This window comes from Pleurodeles waltl, chromosome 4_1 (genome assembly GCF_031143425.1).
Source record: "Pleurodeles waltl isolate 20211129_DDA chromosome 4_1, aPleWal1.hap1.20221129, whole genome shotgun sequence".
NCBI lineage: Eukaryota > Metazoa > Chordata > Amphibia > Caudata > Salamandridae > Pleurodeles > Pleurodeles waltl.
The window spans coordinates 36,489,289-36,510,071 of record NC_090442.1 but is presented as its reverse complement, the minus strand read 5'-3'; the positions used below and the strand labels follow the sequence as shown (position 1 = coordinate 36,510,071).

Genomic DNA, 20,783 nt, shown 5'->3' with positions numbered 1-20,783 from the left:
TTACAGGACTGAGGAATTTGCAAACTGCACTGCATCTTACTTCACTATGAGGAATCTGTGTACTGCACTGCATCTTACTGCACTGAGAGGAATCTGTGCACTGCACTTTATCTTACTACATTGTGAGGAATCTTTGTCGCTGCACTGTATCTTACTGAGCTATGAGAAATTTGTGCACACTGTGCTGCATCTTACTGCATTGTGAGGAATCTATGCAAGCTGCACTCTATCTTACTGCACTGTTTTTTACTGCACTATGAGGAATCTGTGCCCACTGCACTGCCTTCTACTGCAGTATGTGAAATCTGTGCACACTGCACTGCCATATAGTGTACTATTAGTAATCAGTGTACAATGCACTGCAGCTTACAAGACAAAGGCAGCAAAAGCCCACTCCTGTGCGCCGCATAGAGGTCACTGACTCACTACTGTCTTTAGTTCTCGTAGAACACTTTGGGACCGATTGCAGTTTTCATTACTCAAATCCTGGCCTATGTTTTAACCTGACACTAAACAACGGGCATGATAAACTGAATACAGAGGCAACATCTGTGTCCCTCATCTATACATCCAGCAACCAATTTCACGATCAGTCCACACAAAAAAAAAAAAAACGAAATGAATAAAACACACTGGCCCTCATTATGATATTAGCAATAAGTGCTGCTTACCGCCATGCCGACTGCCGCCACCGCGGTTTACCACTGCCCATATTATGACCCACACATAGCAATCCATCACTATACAGACACACACACAAGTCTGCCAGCCCAAAGGTCGGTGATAAACTGGCGGTATCCAAACCCACACTGTTACGCCAACAGAACTACGCCCACAGCATTATGACCCACGAATCACTGCGGCGGACATTCAACTGCATTAAACCATTGGCGGTACAAACCGCTGTGCTCAAAACAAACACCCACAATACCCACAACCCTTTATGACTCAAACAAATTTACAACTGAGAGAGAGAGACCCACAAAGAGCACCCACATAAACACAGCCACAGAACACCATCACCCATACACCATCCACGCACCTTACAGCACACATCCCAACACATCACCACACACACCACACCCACTACACCCATGGCACCACAAAGACACCCCAGGTTTTCAGAGGAGGAGCTAAGGGCCATGGTGGAGGAAATCATCTGGGTAGAGCCACAGCTATTCGGATCACAGGTGCAGCAGACATCCATTGCTAGGAAGATGGAGCTATGGCTGAGAATCGTGGACAGGGTCAACACCGTGGGACAGCACCACAGAACAAGGGATGACATCAGGAAGAGGTTGAACGACCTACAGGGGAAGGTGCGTTCCATGGTTGCAAGACACCAGATAGCTGTACAGACGACTGGCGGTGGACCTCCACCTCCTCCCCCACAACTAATAACATGGGAGGAGCAAGTCTTGGCAATCATGCATCCTGAGGGCCTGGCAGGAGTAGCAGGAGGACTGGACTCTGGTAAGTCAAATCTCTATTACTATCACCCCCCTACCTGCATGCCATCACATACCCCCACCCCTACCGTCACCCCAATACCAAGCCCTGCATGCACCACCAATGCATGGACATCACTCGTAGCCCTGCATGGACACCCATCACTAAAGCATGCACATTGAGAGAATCACCTAACCCACAAAATCACTACTCACACAAGGCAAAGCTGACAGGGCAATCACAACCATACAGGGCAACACACCCCTGCACAAGATGTCACACGCAGAAACAGTAACACTGCATTTACATCCCCACAGGTCCCCCACCCAACGTCACCGGAGAGGAGGTGCCAGCAACATCCAGTCCCCCCACAGAAGAGGCCCACAGTGATGACAGCACCCCTGGTCGCCTGGATCTGGATGACCAATCTGGCCCATCAGAGATCTCCGGACAGTCGGTTACCCAGGCACAGTCCTATACCACCACAGAGCCTCCCCCCTCAGGAAACACCACCACATCACCCACCCAGCAGGCCCATACCTCTGTCCCCAGGACATGTCAATCAGCAGTGTGTCCACCACTACAGGGACCCCAGGCAACCCCACAAACACAGGACTATCAGGGACCTGGGTTCAGGGGACAGAGGCACAGGACAAGAGGGAAGCTGGGAGGACTGCTGTGCCACTGGGGGAGGACAGGCCCAGGGAACGACTCTCCACGAGGCACTCACCAACATCCTGGAAGCATACCACCATTCCCTGGAGACGATGGGCCAGATACTGTACAAGTTGCAGGAGACCCAGTGGCTGCAGGGGGGACAGTACCTGGGGACCAGGGAGGACCTGAAGGACATCCACACCACCCTGGTCATCATTGCAGGGGTGCTGGCAGACATGGCCAACACCATGAGGGAGGTGGTGGCACACCACTGGGCCCCTGACATTAGCTACACCGATGAACCTCCACCTCCGCTGCCGCTAATGGACAGGAGGCCCCGCCACAGGATCAACAGGTCACCAGCACCCATCCCCCTGCAGGAGAACCACCCCGCAAATGGTCCCTGTGATCCAGGCAGAAGCCAGAGTACATTGCCAAGACCCCAGCCAGGAAATAAGACTCTCCTGATTGTCACCCTTGTGTCACACTCTGTCACCCTGTCCACCTTGAACTGCCATGGCTCCCCTTTCTATGCCCCCTTGGACAATGCACCTGTGATACAAATAGACTGGACTCTATCCTGGACTTTACTCCACCATCACCCCAGGCCATTGCACATACCCCTCTACTTATTAGCACTTAAATAAATACCCTTTGATAAAATACAGGTATAGAGTATGTCAAATGGTTTAAGTATGTATTCATTTAACAAGGTTTAAACACTGCAATGCAACTGTACAGTAATGTATGCATAGGAATGACCTGTAGTTGGCTGCAGTCAACACACCAGGTGCCAGAGTGGGGCACAGATATATGAAAATAAAGATGCCAAAGGGTACAGTAAGTGGCCATAGAATTGGGAGACTCTGCCTGCCATGTACAATGTCAAATACAAAACTGTCAATGCAAAGTGAAGTTACAGTGCCTTACCTGTGTGTCACTGGAAGTACTGTCATATAATAGTTGTTCTGTTGTCCTCATCCTCTGCCTCCTCATCTTCACTGTCCACAGGGTCCACTACTTCCACACGCCCATCTCCAGCCTCATCCTCCTGCAGAAAAGGCACCTGGCGTCTCAAGGCAAGGTTATTCAACATGCAGCATGCCACGATTATCTGACACACCTTCTTGGGTGAGTAGTACAGGGATCCACCTGTTAGATGGCGGCAACACAACCTGGCCTTCAGGAGGCTGAATGTCCTCTTGGGAGAGGATGGTTCTGACCATCAGGTCTGCCCTGATTTTTCACTTTTTGACCACCTGGTTTTTGACCTTTTACTGTCAGGGAGCCTCCTATGCGGGGACTCACGCACAGTACACTCATGGTAAAATGGACTATGCGTTTTTACCGCCGGTGCCGCCGTGCTAAGGAAAGGCTGCTGTGGCGCACCCTTTGGGCAGGAGGCCCCGGGCGGGTTACATGTGATCATGTGTGAACATGGATGTGCACCCATGTGAGGGCTATGTGGGGAGGATTCCTGGTGTGCGCAGCCCAAGAACTGCGCTTAGGTAAGCCTGGTGCTGGAGGAACTATGCAGAGTGGGTGGTGACCTGGAGTAGGCCTCATGAGAGGGGTGTACACATGTTAGGGAGAGTCAGTGTGCTTACTGTCTTTTCACTGTGGGCACACTCTGTTAAATGCTAATGTCAGTGTGCTTAATGTATTTGCATTGTGCGGATACTCCGTTAAATGTCAATGGGAAAGGATGGCCTAGAGTGCAACTTCAGTTCTCTAGGGTCCACCGAGACCAGAGTCATACACTATAAACAGTAAGAAAAAAATGATGCAGTAGGTTACAAGAGCATAGTTGTACAACTTATGGGTCATCCAGGGATGTCATCTTTCTCTGACTCAGCTCAGGATTAGGGCCAATTACTGCTCTGTCCATTTGCATGAGCAGGGCCTTGCGTCAATCAGCCAGCTGTCATTCCGTGCCAGGAGCAGGCTGGAGGGGCCCTGGGAGGAACATCAGTGAGGAGGGGCTGAGACTTTCAGAGCACATGTTACAACTAACTCCTGGATGATGCCATATTGAGCTATCACAGAAGACTGTGTAGGAAGGAGGGGACGGGGGCAAGGAAGTGATGTGGCACATCTGGATAGGCCAGAGGTGCAGACCTGCTGGACACTTCCGCCCCCACTTAAAAGGTCCTGCACAGGGGAGAGCTCTCTCTCTTGGCTGTGCTTCACTGCTGGACACTGGGGCTGCAGACGGGTATCATGTGCAACTGGAAGGAAGAACCCCCTGACTGCCCCTGGGGCAGGTACTCTACCCCTGAAGGACTTCAGGCCAGCGAAGTGCATGCCAGGACCAGGTAAGCTGGCCCACTTACCACCCCTGAGAACTAGTTAGGGGAAGGGCTGGGCTAGCACAAGGAGAGCACGCTGCCCAGAAGAAAAGAGGGCACCCAGAGAAAAGGCTGGTGCAGGGAGTCAGTGGGACTGGCTCCCTATAATCTGAGACGCTTATAGGCCAGGAGGCCTAAGGAGAGTGCTCCTGGTGGCAAGGGCTTGTCACCAGGAGCAAAACGATGCCAGAATAATGAAAATCGGCCCTTGGGGGCCTGAGATATTAAGAGGAGAAGGATTGCGACCTGTGACCTTTCAAGAGGCAGCGACGAAGCGCGTATGGCTCCGCCGCTGCTCCAGACTGTGCCCTGGGGTGGGCCAGGGCCCAGGGGCTGGCCCAGGAGGAAGCCCCTGGGCCCTGCCGTGGCACTCCCCTTAAGGAAGAGGAAAGGGCCCTGGACCTCATCCCGGGGCCCCGTGAAGCCTGGCCCATTCAACCTGATGGGGGGGTGCTGTAGCGCACCCCCGCAAGAGGGCCGCCAGGTGCGGAAGGTGCCGGCGGCTGAAGAATAAGCCAGGGTGCGCTGTCACGCTCCCCGTGAAGATTGAACCTGGGGGCCTGACCCCATCTTGGAGCCCCAGCAGAAGCCACGGCGCCCCCGTGAAAATCACAAGAGGGGCCCTGGACCCCATCCCGAGACCCCATGAGGAGGAGAACTGCATTGCATGTTGTGACTGTAACAGTATGTTGTTGGATAGGCCCAAATGTTGCCTATGTGTACTGTGATGCAGTTAGGTGCCATGGCCTGCCCCCCCTGAAATGGCATCCGCCTGCCCTGTGTGGATGGACATGTGGAAATGAGGTAATGCCGCTGGCGTTTTGCGCCGTTGCGGGAGGCGGTCAAGTACTGCCGCGCAACTCCTCATTGGTTGTCATCGGGCCCTATGGGTTACAGTGGCCAATGGTGATGTACGCCGGCGGTGACGGTACACACCGCCGTGGATGTAACCAATATTTTCTATCTGTTCACTCACTTGCTACCTGACCTTCAACAGGAGAGGACCTACACTGCAAGTGCTGCTGTGACCTGTGTCTGGAACCTACCATGGCTCATGTCACTGGGGAAAGGGCCCCTGCCTTCACCGCTGCAGAGTTGGAGAGACGGGTGGATGGGGTCCTACCCCAGTACCGAATGCTGTATGGGCCTCCAGACCAACATGTGAGTACACCGTGAGCATGATGCAAGGGGTATGGATGCATGGAGTGCTGTGTGTGAAGGCCTTGTGTAGGCGGGGTTGGTGGAAGGGTTCTGGCCAGCATGCTGCATGTATGGTGGGCAATGTCTGTGCATAAGGGGATGTGAGGGCTATGGTGGGCCATAAGTGTAACAGGCCGGATGGTATGACTGATACCTTTTTCTATGTTTCTTTTTCTGCAGGTAAGCGCCCATCAGAAAAAGGGAATATGATGTGCTATCGCCAAGGACGTGCGGACCCTGGGGGTCTACGGCAGGCGGAGCACCCACTGTCGGACACGGTGGGAGGACCTGAGACGCTGGGCAAGGAAGACGGTGGAGGCCCACATGTGGATGGCCTCCCAACAAGGAATGGGTGCCCGTCGAACCCTGACCCTCCTGATGTCCCACATACTGGGGTTGGCCTATCCAGAGCTAGATGGGCGCTTGGGAGCATCACAGCAGCCACAAGGTGGTGAATACAGTTTCCCAATGTACTACATGCGTGTGGTGTGTCACCCCTGAGGTGCCTGTGTATTTTCGACCTGATGCCCCTGCAGTTTTCTCTCTGTGTTGTTGCAGGAGACAAGTGATTGTTTGTGGTCTTCAGGATGCGAGTGCCGCTGGGTCACACCATCAATCAGAGAGTGCAGCAGGGCTTTGTAGCAGTGTCATGCAAGTAGCATTTGTTGCCTTGGAAGTGACATAAAATCTGACATACGCATGCCCCGGAGCCTTAAAGCCCAGCACACCACGAGTGACAATCACATATTTAGAGGCTGTGCTGAAGTCTCACTCACACCTGGCTGAATCTTTTAAACAAAGGAAAGGGGGAGCTAGAATAAGAACTCCACATGTGACTTTGTTCAGTGTTCTACTGCGTGCAGATTAGCACCTTACACCTAAAGAAGGAATAACAATCCTCTTCAGAGTATAGTAACTATTCAGCAGAACCAATGTCCTACATTTTGATAATACTTTTCCATATTTTACCTTGACTTCTGTACATGTTTTAAGGACCTGCCAACTAAACTAAAATTGCGTGTGGTGGGGTGGTCTCCGGGTGGGGGATGTGGGCCTGTGGGTGCCACTAGGCCAGGCCGGACATTGCAGGGTAGGTCCCATGTTGGCCAGGGGCTGGTGAACACCACCTCCTACAAAGCTAGCAGGCATCCACTACTGGGCAGGGGTCGGTGGTTGTCAGGTATGCTGCTATTGGCGTTAGGTATTCCTGTCCATGGGCTGGTGACTAGCATTGTGACTGGTTGTGCTTTGCCAAGTGCGTAGGGCTGTTCTCTGTGTGTGTGTCGTGTAACCCAACGGTGGTGTTCTTGTTGCTGCCATTGACCAAATGTATCCTTTGCCTCTCCCCACTTTTTGTTTTTTCACCCTGTCCTTATGTGCATTAGCATCATCTGGCAGAGGAGCAGAGGCACCGGCAACGGAGGGAGCTGCATTCCACAGGGCCAAGGAGGCCGAATCCACCAATGGTGAGGGCACCAGTGGGACGAGGGGAGAGGGGAGCACCACGGCTGAGACAGTTCTGACAGTGATACCTCCTCCTATGGAAGCTCCCTGCTGGTGGCGGATACCTCTGTGCTGACCCCAACTACAGGTACAGCCGCCACCCCGTACCAGCACCGCCCTCCCAGCAGCCTCTCAGCGAGTTTCCCGTGCCCGCTCACCCAGGAGGATGGGCATCTTCTTCGCCCCTGCACTAGTTAGCCCTGCTGCCTTGAGTGAGGAGGCTATTGACCTTCTGCAAACCATCTCTGTTGGGCAGTCAACCATAGTGAATGCCATCCAGGGGCTGGCAGCCCATTTGCAACAAACAAAGGCATTCCTGGAGGACATTCACTCTGGCATGGCGACCAAACAGAGATCAATCCAGGCTCTGGCCTCTTCCCTGATGGCAGCCATTGTCCCTATCTCTAGCCTCCCCCCTCCAACTTCCTCTACCCAGTCCCATTCCCCTCAACCCCAACCTATCCCAGCACACATCAGACCAGACTGCACCCAAGACAACACACAGGAGTGGCTCAGGCAAACACAAGCACCACACACCATCGCTCAGGCATTCACACAAACACCATCCAGATGCAGACATACCAACATCCACTGCCTCCACTGTGTCCCCCTCCTCCTTGTCGTCCACCACCCTACCAGTAGCGTCTCCACTCACACCTGCATGCACTACATCCTCATCCACTACCCCATCACCATCACGCCTATCACTGCACACCCCACACTGGCAGGCACTACCCCCACATCCATGCACACGTCCCCTGTGTCTTCTCCCACTGTGTCTGTGCCCCCTCCTCCCAAAATACACAAACGTAAGCACTCAGACACCCAACAGCCATCCACCTCACAACAGCATCCAGCCCATGCACCTGCACCCAAACACAGCAGACACCTCCAACAACCACTCTCTCTTCCTCCACTCCCAAACCTTCACCCTCTTCACGCCCCAGTGTCCCTAAGAAGATTTTCCTCTCCGCCGTTGACCTCTTCCCTACCCCTCCCCCGGTCCTTCACATCGGGCCAGGGTGGTCAGAACCAAGGCGAGCACCTCAGCCACCCAGTCAACGGCCACAGTAGTGTCGGCAGCTACTGCAGGTGGGAGAGGCCTCAGGGAACCAGCCATCAGCACTGACAGTGTGCCTGCGCCAGCTGCCAAAGGGAAGGGCAAGGAGGCACCACCAGCTGCCAAGGGGAAGGGCAAGGATGCACCACCAGCTGCCAAGGGGGAAGGGCAAAGAGGAAGAGGAAGGGCAAGGGGCGTGCACCTACAGGCAGGAAGGACAGGAGGCCTCACTCTGGAGGCCTGGTGCTGGGGCTGATTCGGAGCCCCCACCACCAACCATGGCTGTTCAGCCATCCGAGGCTGCAGGGGAAGGACTGTAGCCTCCCCCCACTACTGGCATCCCCGACACCAGCACTGCCACCAGCACCAGCACCACTGCCAGCAGCAGCAGCACCAGTGGGCAGCTGTCTGAGGCTGCAGGGGAAGGACTGGAGCGTCCCCCCCCACCGGTATCCCCAACACCAACACCACTGCCAGCAGCAGCCCCAGTGGGCAGCCGTCAGAGGCTGCAGGGGAAGGGCTGGAGCCTCCCCCCACCACTGGCATCCCCGACACCAGCACCACTGCCAGCAGCAGCAGTAGCCCCAGTGGGTAGTCGTCCGAGGCTGCAGGAGAAGAGCCGGAGCCTCCCCCCACCACTGGCATCCGTGACACCAGCACCGCCACTGCCACTACTGAGCAGCCGTCACCGCCGGCGGGGAGTGTGTAGTCCTGCCTCCATGGGCTGTAGTGCATCCTGGACCCTGCAAATCCTGTAGGTGTGACACCCAGGTGAGAGACTGTGACCTTGCACTCCCCAAGTGCTGCATCACAGGGGACAAGGCCCCCTCCAGAACTAGTGGAGAAGCCGTCCACTCACCCCCTCCTTGCCGGGATGAAGCACACTGGGCACAAGGACCCCTCCAGAACCAGTGGAAAAGCCATCCACTCACCCCCTCCTTGCCAGGATGAAGCACATCGGGCACAAGGCCCCCTCCAGAACCAGTGGAGAAGCCATTCACTCACCCCCTCCTTGCCAGGATGAAGCACACTGGGCACAATGCCCCCTCCAGAACTAGTGGAGAAGCCATTCACTCACCCCCTCCTTGCCAGGATGGAGCACACTGGGCACAATGCTCCCGCCAGAACCAGTGGGCAATCCACCCACCAGAGACTTTGGCTTTACACTCCCCAGGACCAAGCAGTGGGCAAACCACCCACTTTAGAGACTGTAGCCTTGCACTCCCCAGGACCAAGCAGTGGGCAAACCACCCACTAGAGAGACCATGGGTTTGCACTCCCCAGGACCAAGCAGTGGGCAAACCACCCACTTGAGAGACTGTGGCCATCCCAGGACCAAGCAGTGGGCAAACCACCCACTAGAGAGACTGTGGCTTTGCACTCCCCAGGACATCGCACAGGGCGTGTAGCCCCCTCCAGGACCAATGGTATTGTACCATCTTCTGGCTGAGGTGCCCCCCTGTTCCCTGTCACCCCTGAGGTGCCTGTGTATTTTCGACCTGATGCCCCTGCAGTGTTCTCTCTGTGTTGTTGCAGGAGTCAAGTGATTGTTTGTGGTCTTCAGGATGCGAGTGCCGCTGGGTCACACCATCAATCAGAGAGTGCAGCAGGGCTTTGTAGCAGTGTCATGCAAGTAGCATTTGTTGCCTTGGAAGTGACATAAAATCTGACATACGCATGCCCCGGAGCCTTCAAACCCAGCACACCACGAGTGACAATCACATATTTAGAGGCTGTGCTGAAGTCTCACTCACACCTGGCTGAATCTTTTAAACAAGGGGAAGGGGGAGCTAGAATAAGAACTCCACATGTGACTTTGTTCAATGTTCTACTGCGTGCAGATTAGCACCTTACATCTAAAGAAGGAATAACAATCCTCTTCAGAGTATAGTAACTATTCAGCAGACCCAATGTCCTACATTTTGATAATACTTTTCCATATTTCACCTTGACTTCTGTACATGTTTTAAGGACCTGCCAACTAAACTAAAATTCGCAGCATGTGAGGAGAGGTTTTGGGGCGGGTGCCTCATGTTGAGAAGGACCCAAGAGGCACTTGTGTCCTCAGCCCAGTACAAAACCCTCTCCTAAAAAACACATACGCTTGCTGAGGCTGTTGCTGATGACTTAGGATGTTTACAAACCCATTAATGGATGTCAGAATATCCAAGGCCTCTGAAACCGGCTGAAAATCCACTGGTTACTGTTGTTTTCAGCTCATCTTCTCTGCCATCATGGAATATCAGCTCCTCACTGGATGAATGTGTGAAGGGAGTTGATATTGTGTGTATTACTTTGGATGTAATGCTAATTTGTTTGTTTCAGTGACTAAGAAGTATCATTTAACATGTGTCCTCATCATCTGTACAATTTTGCTAATGTCTGTTTCTTTAACGGTATCAAAGTCTAATATTATGTGACATTACTTCCTGTGTGATTAATATTTTCATGACTTTTGGCTCCTATGAAAAGATTGAGCGCGTCACATCAGAGGTAAGGGGACGGCGCAAGGTCTTCGCTCAGAGTTTAAAATGTCAGGAAGCAGTGCAGACACTACTCTGACAAGTTCCTGCCAAGCTCCGCTGTCAGCATTCAGACCGGAAAAGTGCTGATCTCTGTAAAAAAAAAAGTATTAAAAAAGTTTGTTTTTGTTCAACTGCGCTTCATGTCAATGTTGTTCAACCTTATAATGGTCACAAAGTGTTCCTCACACGTGTTCGTACAAGTCCCGTCAGTCTCCTGACTTACATACTGTGTTGATTCTCTCTCAGCAAAGTTTTACATCCAGAAGAACCACAGATCAGTTTTGCTGTGCTTAGATCTTTTCAGTGAAGTATAGCTTGAGTCCTGTGGAATAGTGAGCACGGGACCCACATGTGGGCATACCAGTCCACAGCAACACCAACACACAAGTGGATGGAAGGAATGCTTGAATAAATCTCTGCCCTGGCAATTCAGGCATCACTGTCCTTTTTGGAGGAGATCTGATTTGCATATGGCTGTTTCCTGTCTGAGGTGGGTGGGTGGGCAAACAAGCAATGGACTGGACGGGGATGCGTGCCCGTGTAATTACCAGTGGCAGATCATTTAAACATTCCACTAATCACTTTTTTGTTTTCCTTGGTGTAGTTCCACCGTACGGATGTTTATTGCAGAAGAGTATCTGTGGCCTGCGTTCCAGCCGGCATGCCCAGTAGCACAGGATGAGAAGGGTATAATCTTTGCCAACGCTGTGGACCCAACACTTCCTGCTCTTGTTGAACTCATTGATTTATAAGAGAGAAGGGACCTTGAAAGAGTAAAAAAAAAAAAAAAAAAGGTGAACAGGCGGTGCGACCTTCACAAACTGAAATCATTTTGTAGCGTTCATTGCCAGCTTGTCCAACACCAGTCTGCACTCTTACTGAGAGGATCCTACCTAATAATTCTGAAATCACTGAGGAAATGAGAAGTCAAAAGAGGGTCACAGACAGACTGTGGAAACTAAGAGGCATATTTCTGACAAGTGGCGCTGCACCTAGTGCAGCAGCACTTTTCTTCCACCCCTTAGTGCACCCCTGTCGCCACCATGTGTGTGCCGCATTTAATATACAGCGCACCATGGCAGTAGTTAGGGAACTAGAGTAAGAATTTACGTTAGTTTGACGCTTTGCAGGATTAACGTCAAACATTTTTACGCTAATTCTGCAAAGCACCCAGAGGCCCATTGTAACCAATGGGAGCCTCCTTTTTAACACCTGCTCACAGCAGGCGTTAAAAGTGCCAAAAAAATGACGCAAAGAAATGTCTTTGTGCTATGTTTTCGCCCCCTTCCCCCAATGGAGGGAACGCCCCATTTGCATACATTATGCCTGGCACAGGAATAATGTCACACAAAGGGTTACAAAGTGGCACAATGCATGCATTGCACAACTTTGTATTTGGCCATCTAATGCCACATTAGCGTAAACAAATGAATTGTGCTAGGACTTTTGATTTGCCACAATGTGGGCTTCCTTTTTTGTCCAACTCAAAGAGGAAATGTTTTGTGGGTGACATATAATCAAAGTTTGAGTAAAGAAAGCACTATATACCTCTCAAAGGGCCCCCTAGATTTACTGATATTTTGTATGCAGGTAACTCTGGTGGCAGAATTACCAGGCCATCACAAGTGTAATCCTTGGAAAATATAATTAACAGGACAAATCGATAATTCTGCATTTGGTTTCCCCTGTGAATCCTCATTTTTCCTGGTTTTCGCCCAGAGCTTTTACCTGCCTAGAGCTGATGACATCTCTATGAGGAAAGATTCAGGTCTGTTTTAAATCAGCTGACCTTGAAATTGGATTGGCCACAGATAGGCCGTTAAATGAAGTTGCTGACCATCAGAATTAAAAGGGTAAATCACTGGTATTCGGGCACCTCCATCTGCGGCATATCACTCAGCACAGGTCCCCACAACCCATTTTTTAAAAAAAAGTGTATACATTGACACAGATGTTCCTGAAGTCATTTTATATCATTTAGAAAACTTTGCCTTGTGAGGACTTGGATTCAGGTCCACACAGTGCAATTAAGTCCCAACAGCGTGACTGTGTTATCACACCCAAGTCCTCACAAGCATGGTAACACACATCCACACACATACAATGAAAAACCATGACGCCAGATGGTCACACTTAGGCATTCAGGGCAGGGGAACACAAATGGACACCATGCACTGGACATTCCCACCCCAACACTAATGGTAACCCTATGAAGCACCCTACAAATTTAGGGTTACTTAGACATAGAGGAACCCAAATCCCAGTCGTGAAATACTGCAGAGATTTACAAGGACGAGCCAGCAGCCAGTCTCCCCACTGCGGGTCAGGTATAAGAACTTCTCACAAACCAATATAATCAGTTACCACCAATCACTGGTGGTGTCAAGACCTAGTCTTTGGGGCAGTAGTCACCAATGTCTGAAGGAGTACCACTGTGTGACCAAACAAGCCCTGGTCGATCTCTAGGACCAGTCACTGAGCGCCAGTGTTCAGGTCGGTCAGCAGTCCTAATTTTGCTGTATTTGCCTGAAGTGTTCACCTACGAGTATACTACAGGTGCTACTGGAGGTAGAGAAGAATAGGTTGGTTTTGACATGGAAAGCATCTGGTGTTCTTTATGGAAAGCATCTGGTGTTCTTCTATAGGTGCTGTCAGAGAGGGTGTAGAATAGTTTAGCTTTGGAAAATAGTGCCTGGTGTTCATCCACTAGCCGTCTAGAGGCGCTGCTGGACAGAGTGAAGAATAGGTTGGGTTTGACAGAGAGATACTCTTAAAGAGCACTGTTAACATATAAACTATCGTACTCCTGTTTGCAGTACTTAAGTATGGGGAGTCACACAGGAGTTGGTGTTGTCCCAACCTTCCTCGTCAATGCTTACATGGTTGTCTTGCATTTCATCTTTACACCATGAAATCTTGTTATTGAAATGAATGATGAACTCACCCATCTAGTGGTCCATCTGAACAAGGGAGGAGGGGACCTGATGCAGTGCACCTACTACGATCAATGAGGATGAGTAAGAGGCGACCAACAGGTTTGAGGCTGAAATCCTTCGACTAGGAGCCTGTGCCTCCACTTTAAGCTGTGACTGACCATCAATGTTAAATCAGGGTTTTGACACCTCCTTCATGAGGAAGACCCTAGGCCAGTGGTTCTTAACCTTTTGACTTCAATGGACCCCTGCGTCATTACTGCAATCTGGGGACCCACACTGAGTCATTAGTGGAAGCCGGGGACTCCGCACTAAGAATTTAGATTTTTTGAACCACAAAACTATGTACAAAAAACACAAAAACAAGCATTTAGCAAGGACATACACAAACAAAGAAATACTTTATTTACATGCAAAAACAAAATGAAAAAACAACATTTACATTTTAATAGGAAATGTGGAACGTTCCTAACTCAATTGAGGCCACTCATCATCCATACTGTATTCTGTTTGATACACTTGCACTGCTCCCACAAATCAATCTGAGGACAGCAACTTAATTTTTAGCCTCCAATTTCATATTCCTTCACATTTACAGAATGATTAAAACATTTTCAGTTGTACATTTTGAGTCTTTTCTTACATACACTTTATTAATCTCTAAATATTATTTGTTTTTTTAAGCAGTCACAAACCCCCTGAGTAGGCTTCACAGTCCTCCACGGTTCCCTGGACCAAGAATCACTGCCCTAGACATACATTGCAGTATTCTCTCTTCTTAAATCAAAAAATCACTGACGAGTTGACAGCATGTGAGTGAATGAATCCATCTAGATTTATTTTAGAATTAATGTACATTAGTGTATATTGCATGAAATTTTTACATCAGCAGTACAGAAGAATACATCAATGACAAAAATGCAAGTAGTAAGGAAACAAGGAACTGCTGAACCAAAAGTATAACTTACATCTAATGTCTAAAAACAAACTTAAAGCAATCCATAGTTTAAAACACCCATGGTTAAATGACACTTGAACAAATATGCTCCAGTAGCTTCCTCCAGCCTATGGATGACGTGAAATGTTAGGCAAATTATGTCAATTTATGACATAAAACTCAAACATTCAGAGAACTCCTCTCTAGTTTCAGTATGTTTCATACTTTTGGGCAATTATTAAAGAACACTTGGGTCAAGTGATATTAGGAGGAAAGTTATTACATATTTACAGTTTCTCATATTAGCTTTTTAAAAAAAAAAAAAAAGAAATAGCGTTATTTTCATTTTAAGGGCCACAATATATTGACAAAAGCAGCTTGGAAAATGCAATTCTGCTTTCTTGTTATCTGTCTCCTTGGATTCAAACAACTGGATGTGTGAGCGACTGTGTGCAGCTCCTTGTTCTGCACATCTGTACTGAACGCTAGAGACAGATTTCTTATCAATCAACAAATCATTTAAATTATTCAAATATCCTCACTGCTTACCTGTGGTAACGATCTTTGTGGTGGATACTCTTATCTGCCTGCAGATTCATCACCTGTCAAATACTCTCAGGCACCACTCTGGAAACTCCAAATCTCTTACATCTCCAGTAAGGAGCGTGGGTTTGCATCGGGCCCAGAAGTGGTATCTGATGATGTTACCAAACCCATATAGTGCACAAGCATATCAGTTCATCCATTTTATCCAAGCTCCAGGGCCAGCAGATTGACTAACATTGATAGAGTGATGCAGTACAAAAATTATTTTGGGACCTTATTAACTCTCCCTAGAACACATCCATCAAACGGAGAGGTGGATGGGTCAATGAGGAATCTGCGGGTAAAGAGTATACACCTGAAAGACTGTTACCGCATCTTAGTAACCTCCTGTTCTGATGGACCTGGTGGAAGGTTGCCGCACTGACAAGATGATGTCTATCACCTCCGGTGGCAGCTGCATGGAGTTCAGATGTCCCCTCTCAATCTCCAGGCATGAAGGAGAAGGCCTTGGAAATTGGGATCCAGCACCATTCACTCCGACTGGAAGAGACGGGTCTAGTCTGCATGGCAGCTTCTGAAGGGGACATATGGAAAAGCGCTAAATGTCTTCATACTACATTCCTGCTGGCCAATCTGGGGCAAAGAGAAAGGCTTGCAACTGTCTTGGTGTAACTACTGCAGAACCCAAGAAATCAAAAGAAATGTGTAGTGCAGTTGAAAGTTCCACCTAAACTGAAAATTGGCCCCACTACACCCATGAATGGATACTGGAGAGCACAGAACGTCTGAAATTGAGCATTTTCTGAAAAAGCTAAAAAATCCACCTGAGGAGTACCCAACCAGGTGAAGATGTCCTGGACCAATATCCATAGTGGATGTCACTCCTGGTCGGCAAGATAATGCTTGCTGAGACTGTCAGCTCTGAAATTCAGGGACACTCCGCTAGGTGGCCAGTGGTGATCCAAATCCGTTGGTGGTTTACCCAGGACCAGTCTCAATTCTTGCAGGCAAAAGAGATGTGACCGTATTCCCCCTAGCTTTTGACGTAGCACATTACTGTGTAGTTGTTTGCCAGAAACTGGGCAGACCAACCTTGGGTAGAGGAGAAGAAGGCCATTAAGTGCCAGCCACATTGCCTGCAGTTACAACAGAAGCTGTTCTTCCAGAGACAAAAAAACTCTGATCACCAGATCCTCTAGGTGAGTTCCTCACCCTGAAGTAGCAGCATTCGTTACTACCATAGCCACGGCTCAAGGGGGAGCAAAAGCCATCTTGCAACTCAGGTTTACCTCATTCCCCCACTCAACCATTTCTGCTGCAGCACTGGTGGAGATTATGATGGAGTCCAACATATCTCCCCCGATACTGTAGCCACTGCTCACAGACGCACCTCTGTAGGGCTCACATGTACCAACATTCACATGGGACTAGGTGAATGCAGGAACCCATCAGACCTAGCAATCAGAGGACCAACAGAACTGGGACTTTTGTATTGTGTTGGAAGATAGAACCATTTCCCCCAAATGTCTGCAATCCTCTGAGGTGGAGGAAAGGCATGGGGAAGAGTGGTGCCCAGTACTGCCCCTATAAAGTTGAGTTGTTGGAAGGGCTTTGGGTGGGATTTTGGCTCATTTGTTGAGAAACTTAGGTCGAACAGTAGGGCTACTCTTGACTGCAGATTGGGAGATACCACCTTTGCCGATCCAAGTCTCATTAGCAAGTCGTCCAGGTACAGCAGGTAAAGGTGTACCCAACCTTCGGAAATGGGTTGTAAGAACTGCCATCATCTTTGTGACAACTGGAGGTACTGATGTTAACTCAAATGAGAGCACCACAAACTAGTAGTGCGTAGAACCCACTACATAACAAGATACCTCTGATGCAAATGCAGGATCAGGATGTGGAAGTACGTATCCTGCTGGTTGAGTGACACCATACAGTCACCAGCTTCCAAAGCTAGTAACACTTGAGTTAAGGCCTGCCTCTTGAACGTTTTCTTTTTGAGCTGTAGTGTGGTCAGCAGCGGTGTCAACTTTGTTTCTCATCCCTGTCCCGGGCCATGTAGAGCCTTGCCTCATGTCCTTGATGGCCTTTGGGTGATTCTTCTGGCAGGAGTTACAGAGCTGGGGAGTCCTGGTCTGAACTGAGGCACTAGTGGCAGATGAAGTGGGGATCTGTTAGGGACACCTGTCCTTCCCAATCCTTACAGAGCCTGAACACTGATGTCTTGGAAGGAGACATGGTACTACACTTGTTGGAAAATGTCTGTGGGATAACTCAAGACTCTGAGACAGAGAGCTCCAGATCTGCACCAATGTCCTTGTGCAGTGGGGAGTGCTATATGGCTTCGGTGACACCACTGGATGCCACTTTTGGCACTGATGCAATTCCAGGCCGACTACCAGCAATGTGATAGCCTTTTATAATGCTACAACTATCTGTGTGTTTTTTCTTTACTTGCTAGCAAGGGCTTCTATCATTTACTTATCATCACTTGGCATTTGAATGTCCACATAATTGTAATGTTATCATCTTCTGCCATTCACTGATGGCTATGTAGGCTTGGTAATCGACTGAAGCTTTTCTCTTTTTCAACGCACTTGAATAGTTTTTACTCTTTGTGTGTTCGCTGAAGTGTTTGTAGTTGTGATAAATGGCTAAAGCTCTTCACACATTCACTGCAGTTGTACAGTTTTACCCCCTGTGTGTTCTCACAGATGGTGTTGTAGGGTTGATAAGTGACTAAAGCTCTTCACACATTCGCTGCAATGGTATGGCTTCTCCCCTGTGTGTGTCCGCTGATGTCTCCGTAGGTGTGTTAATTGACTGAAGCTCTTCACACATTCACTGCAATTGTATGGTTTTTCCCCAGTGTGTGTTCGCTGATGCCGTTTTCGGTTTGATAAAAAACTGAAACTCTTTTCACATTCATTGCACTTGAATGGCTTTTCTCCTGTGTGTATTCGTTGATGTTTCCTTAATGTTGAAGATGAACTAAAGTTACTTCCACAGTCAGTGCAATGGTATGGTTTTTCCCCTGTGTGTATTCGCTGATGTTTCCTTAATGCCGAAGATGCAATAAAACTACTTACACACTCACTGCAATGGTACGGTTTTACCCCGGTATGTGTTCGCTGATGTTGCTGTAGGGTTGATAAGTGACTAAAGCTCTTCATACATTCACTGCAGTGGTATGGTTTCTCTCCTGTGTGTGTTCGCTGATGTTGCTGTAGGGTTGATAAGTGACTAAAGCTCTTCATACATTCACTGCAATTGTATGGTTTCTCTCCTGTGTGTGTTTGCTGATGTCTCCTTAGGTGTGATAATTGACTGAAGTTCTTCACACACTCACTGCAATGGTATGGTTTTACCCCAGTGTGTGTTCGTTGATGCTGTTTTAGGTTTGATAAAAAACGGAAGTTCTTTTCACATTCACTGCACTTGAATGGCTTTCCTCCTGTGTGTATTTCCTGATGTTTCCTTAATGTTGAAGATGCACTAAAACTACTTCCACATTCATTGCAATGATATGGTTTTTCCCCTGTGTGTGTTCGCTGATGTGTTTGTAGTTGTGATAACCGACTAAAGCTCTTCACACATTCACTGCAGTTGTATGGCTTTTCCCCTGTGTGTGTACGCTGATGGCTTTGGAGATCTGATAATTGACTAAAGCTCTTCACACATTCACTGCACTTGAATGGCTTTTTTCCTGTGTGTATTCGCTGATGATTCCTTAATTTTGAAGAGTCACTAAAGTTACTTCCACAGTCACTACAATGGTATGGTTTTTCCCCTGTGTGTATTCGCTGATGTTTCTTTAATGTTGAAGATGCACTAAAACTACTTCCACACTCACTGCAATGGTACGGTTTTACCCCAGTATGTGTTCGCTGATGTATTCGTAGGTGTGATAATTGACTGAAGCTCTTCTTACATTCAATGCACTGGTATGGTTTCTCTCCTGTGTGTGTTCGCTGATGTATTCGTAGGATTGATAACTTACTGAAGCTCTTCACACATTCACTGCAATGGTACTGTTTTACCCCGGTATGTGTTCGCTGATGTAGTTGTAGGGTTGATAAGTGACTAAAGCTCTTCACACATTCACTGAAATTGTATGGTTTTTCCCCTGTGTGTATTTGCTGATGTATTCGCAGGTGTGATAATTGACTGAAGCTCTTCTTGCATTCAATGCAATGGTATGGTTTCTCTCCTGTGTGTGTTCTCTGATGTATTCGTAGGAATGATAATTGACTGAAGCTCTTCACGCATTCACTGCAATGGTATGGTTTCTCCCCTGTGTGTGTTCGCTGATGTATTCTTAGGTGTGTTAATTGACTAAAGATCTTCTTGCATTCACTACAATGGTATGGTTTCTCTCCTGTGTGTGTTCGCTGATGTATTTGTAGTTGTGATAACCGATTGAAGCTCTTCACACATTCACTGCAATGGTATGGTTTCTCCCCGGTGTGTGTTTGCAGATGTATTCGTAGGTGTGATAACCGTTTGAAGCTCTTCACACATTCACTGCAATGGTATGGTTTCTCCTCAGTGTGTGCTCGCTGGTGTCTATGCAGGTATGATAATCGACTAAACCTTTTCACACATTCACTGCATCGGAATGGCTTTTCTCTTGTGTGCGTTTGCTGATGGTGCTGTAAAAGTGACGAGAAACCAAGGCTCTCACTGCATGTGTATGATTCTTCTTTCTTGGTTAGTGTCTCTGGGTCGGGTCTATATTTGTCTACACCCCATGACTTTGTTTCCTGACGGGCCAACATGGTTGTAAAGCACTTGTATTATTCACACATTTCCTGTATTTGTTGGTATTAAGGACGTTTTGAGTTCCAATTTAAAAGTATAATACAATGGTCACTAAATACTTACCATACTCATTATATGAGTAAGGCTTCCTTATGAGAGATTTTGCATTTAGATTGGAATACAGTTTTCACCGCTTGTGGGTAAAGATTAACCATCCTCCTTTTGGTCGGTGCAGATTGGGACAGTCCATTGTATTGCAGACTGCAGAACTCATCTTTCCTTTACCTTTCAGTTGTTTTCTCCAGTCTGTTGTACTTTTCCCAGGTTCCAGTTTACAATACACCTAGAGCACTGAATTAAGACCTGTTATCCTTTTAGGAATCAGAGCACTGTGGTAGTCACATCATACAGATCCCATGATTAAATCTGGTGTTGGTCGCCTGTTTATTCAGGAGGTGGTTTTTCAGTGTTGTTGCCTTCATTTTCTAGATGTTATTTCTCAGTGTTGTGTTGTAATGGTGCACAACGGAGACTCTTGAGTTCACAGAATTGTTCTTCACATTTCTTCCAGGATTTGTCAGTTTAGTTCACGGTGTTCAGTCTCTGACTGCACTGACATTTTCCTGTATACTGGAGATCATTATTTCTGTCTGTTTTTGTAGATTTACGGAACCCTTGTTGCTTTTCATAAGCATTCCATGCATTCAAGGCTTGTTCTCTGTTGGATGCAAAGAAATTTAAAATGATGAAATGCAAATGTAACCGAAATTGAATACACAATATTTAAAGGCCATAAACATCATCTCTTCTTTACCATCTTTGAAACATAGCAAGGGTTATTTCACTATACACAGATATTTA

At 48.3% G+C, this 20,783-nt stretch overlaps 1 protein-coding gene across 2 annotated transcripts in view; it reads right to left on the bottom strand.

Moving 5' to 3' along the window:
- Positions 1-14,044: 14,044 nt before the first annotated feature.
- The window catches only part of LOC138287332 (zinc finger protein 850-like), a 140,652-nt gene continuing 133,913 nt past the window's right edge, over positions 14,045-20,783 (bottom strand). For both annotated transcript variants that reach the window (XM_069227686.1, XM_069227688.1), the window contains one exon: positions 14,045-20,640. In XM_069227686.1, coding sequence (XP_069083787.1) covers positions 17,870-19,939 — 2,070 coding nt within the window. In that variant the 5' untranslated portion in view covers positions 19,940-20,640 and the 3' untranslated portion in view covers positions 14,045-17,869. The remainder of the gene's footprint in view (positions 20,641-20,783) is intronic.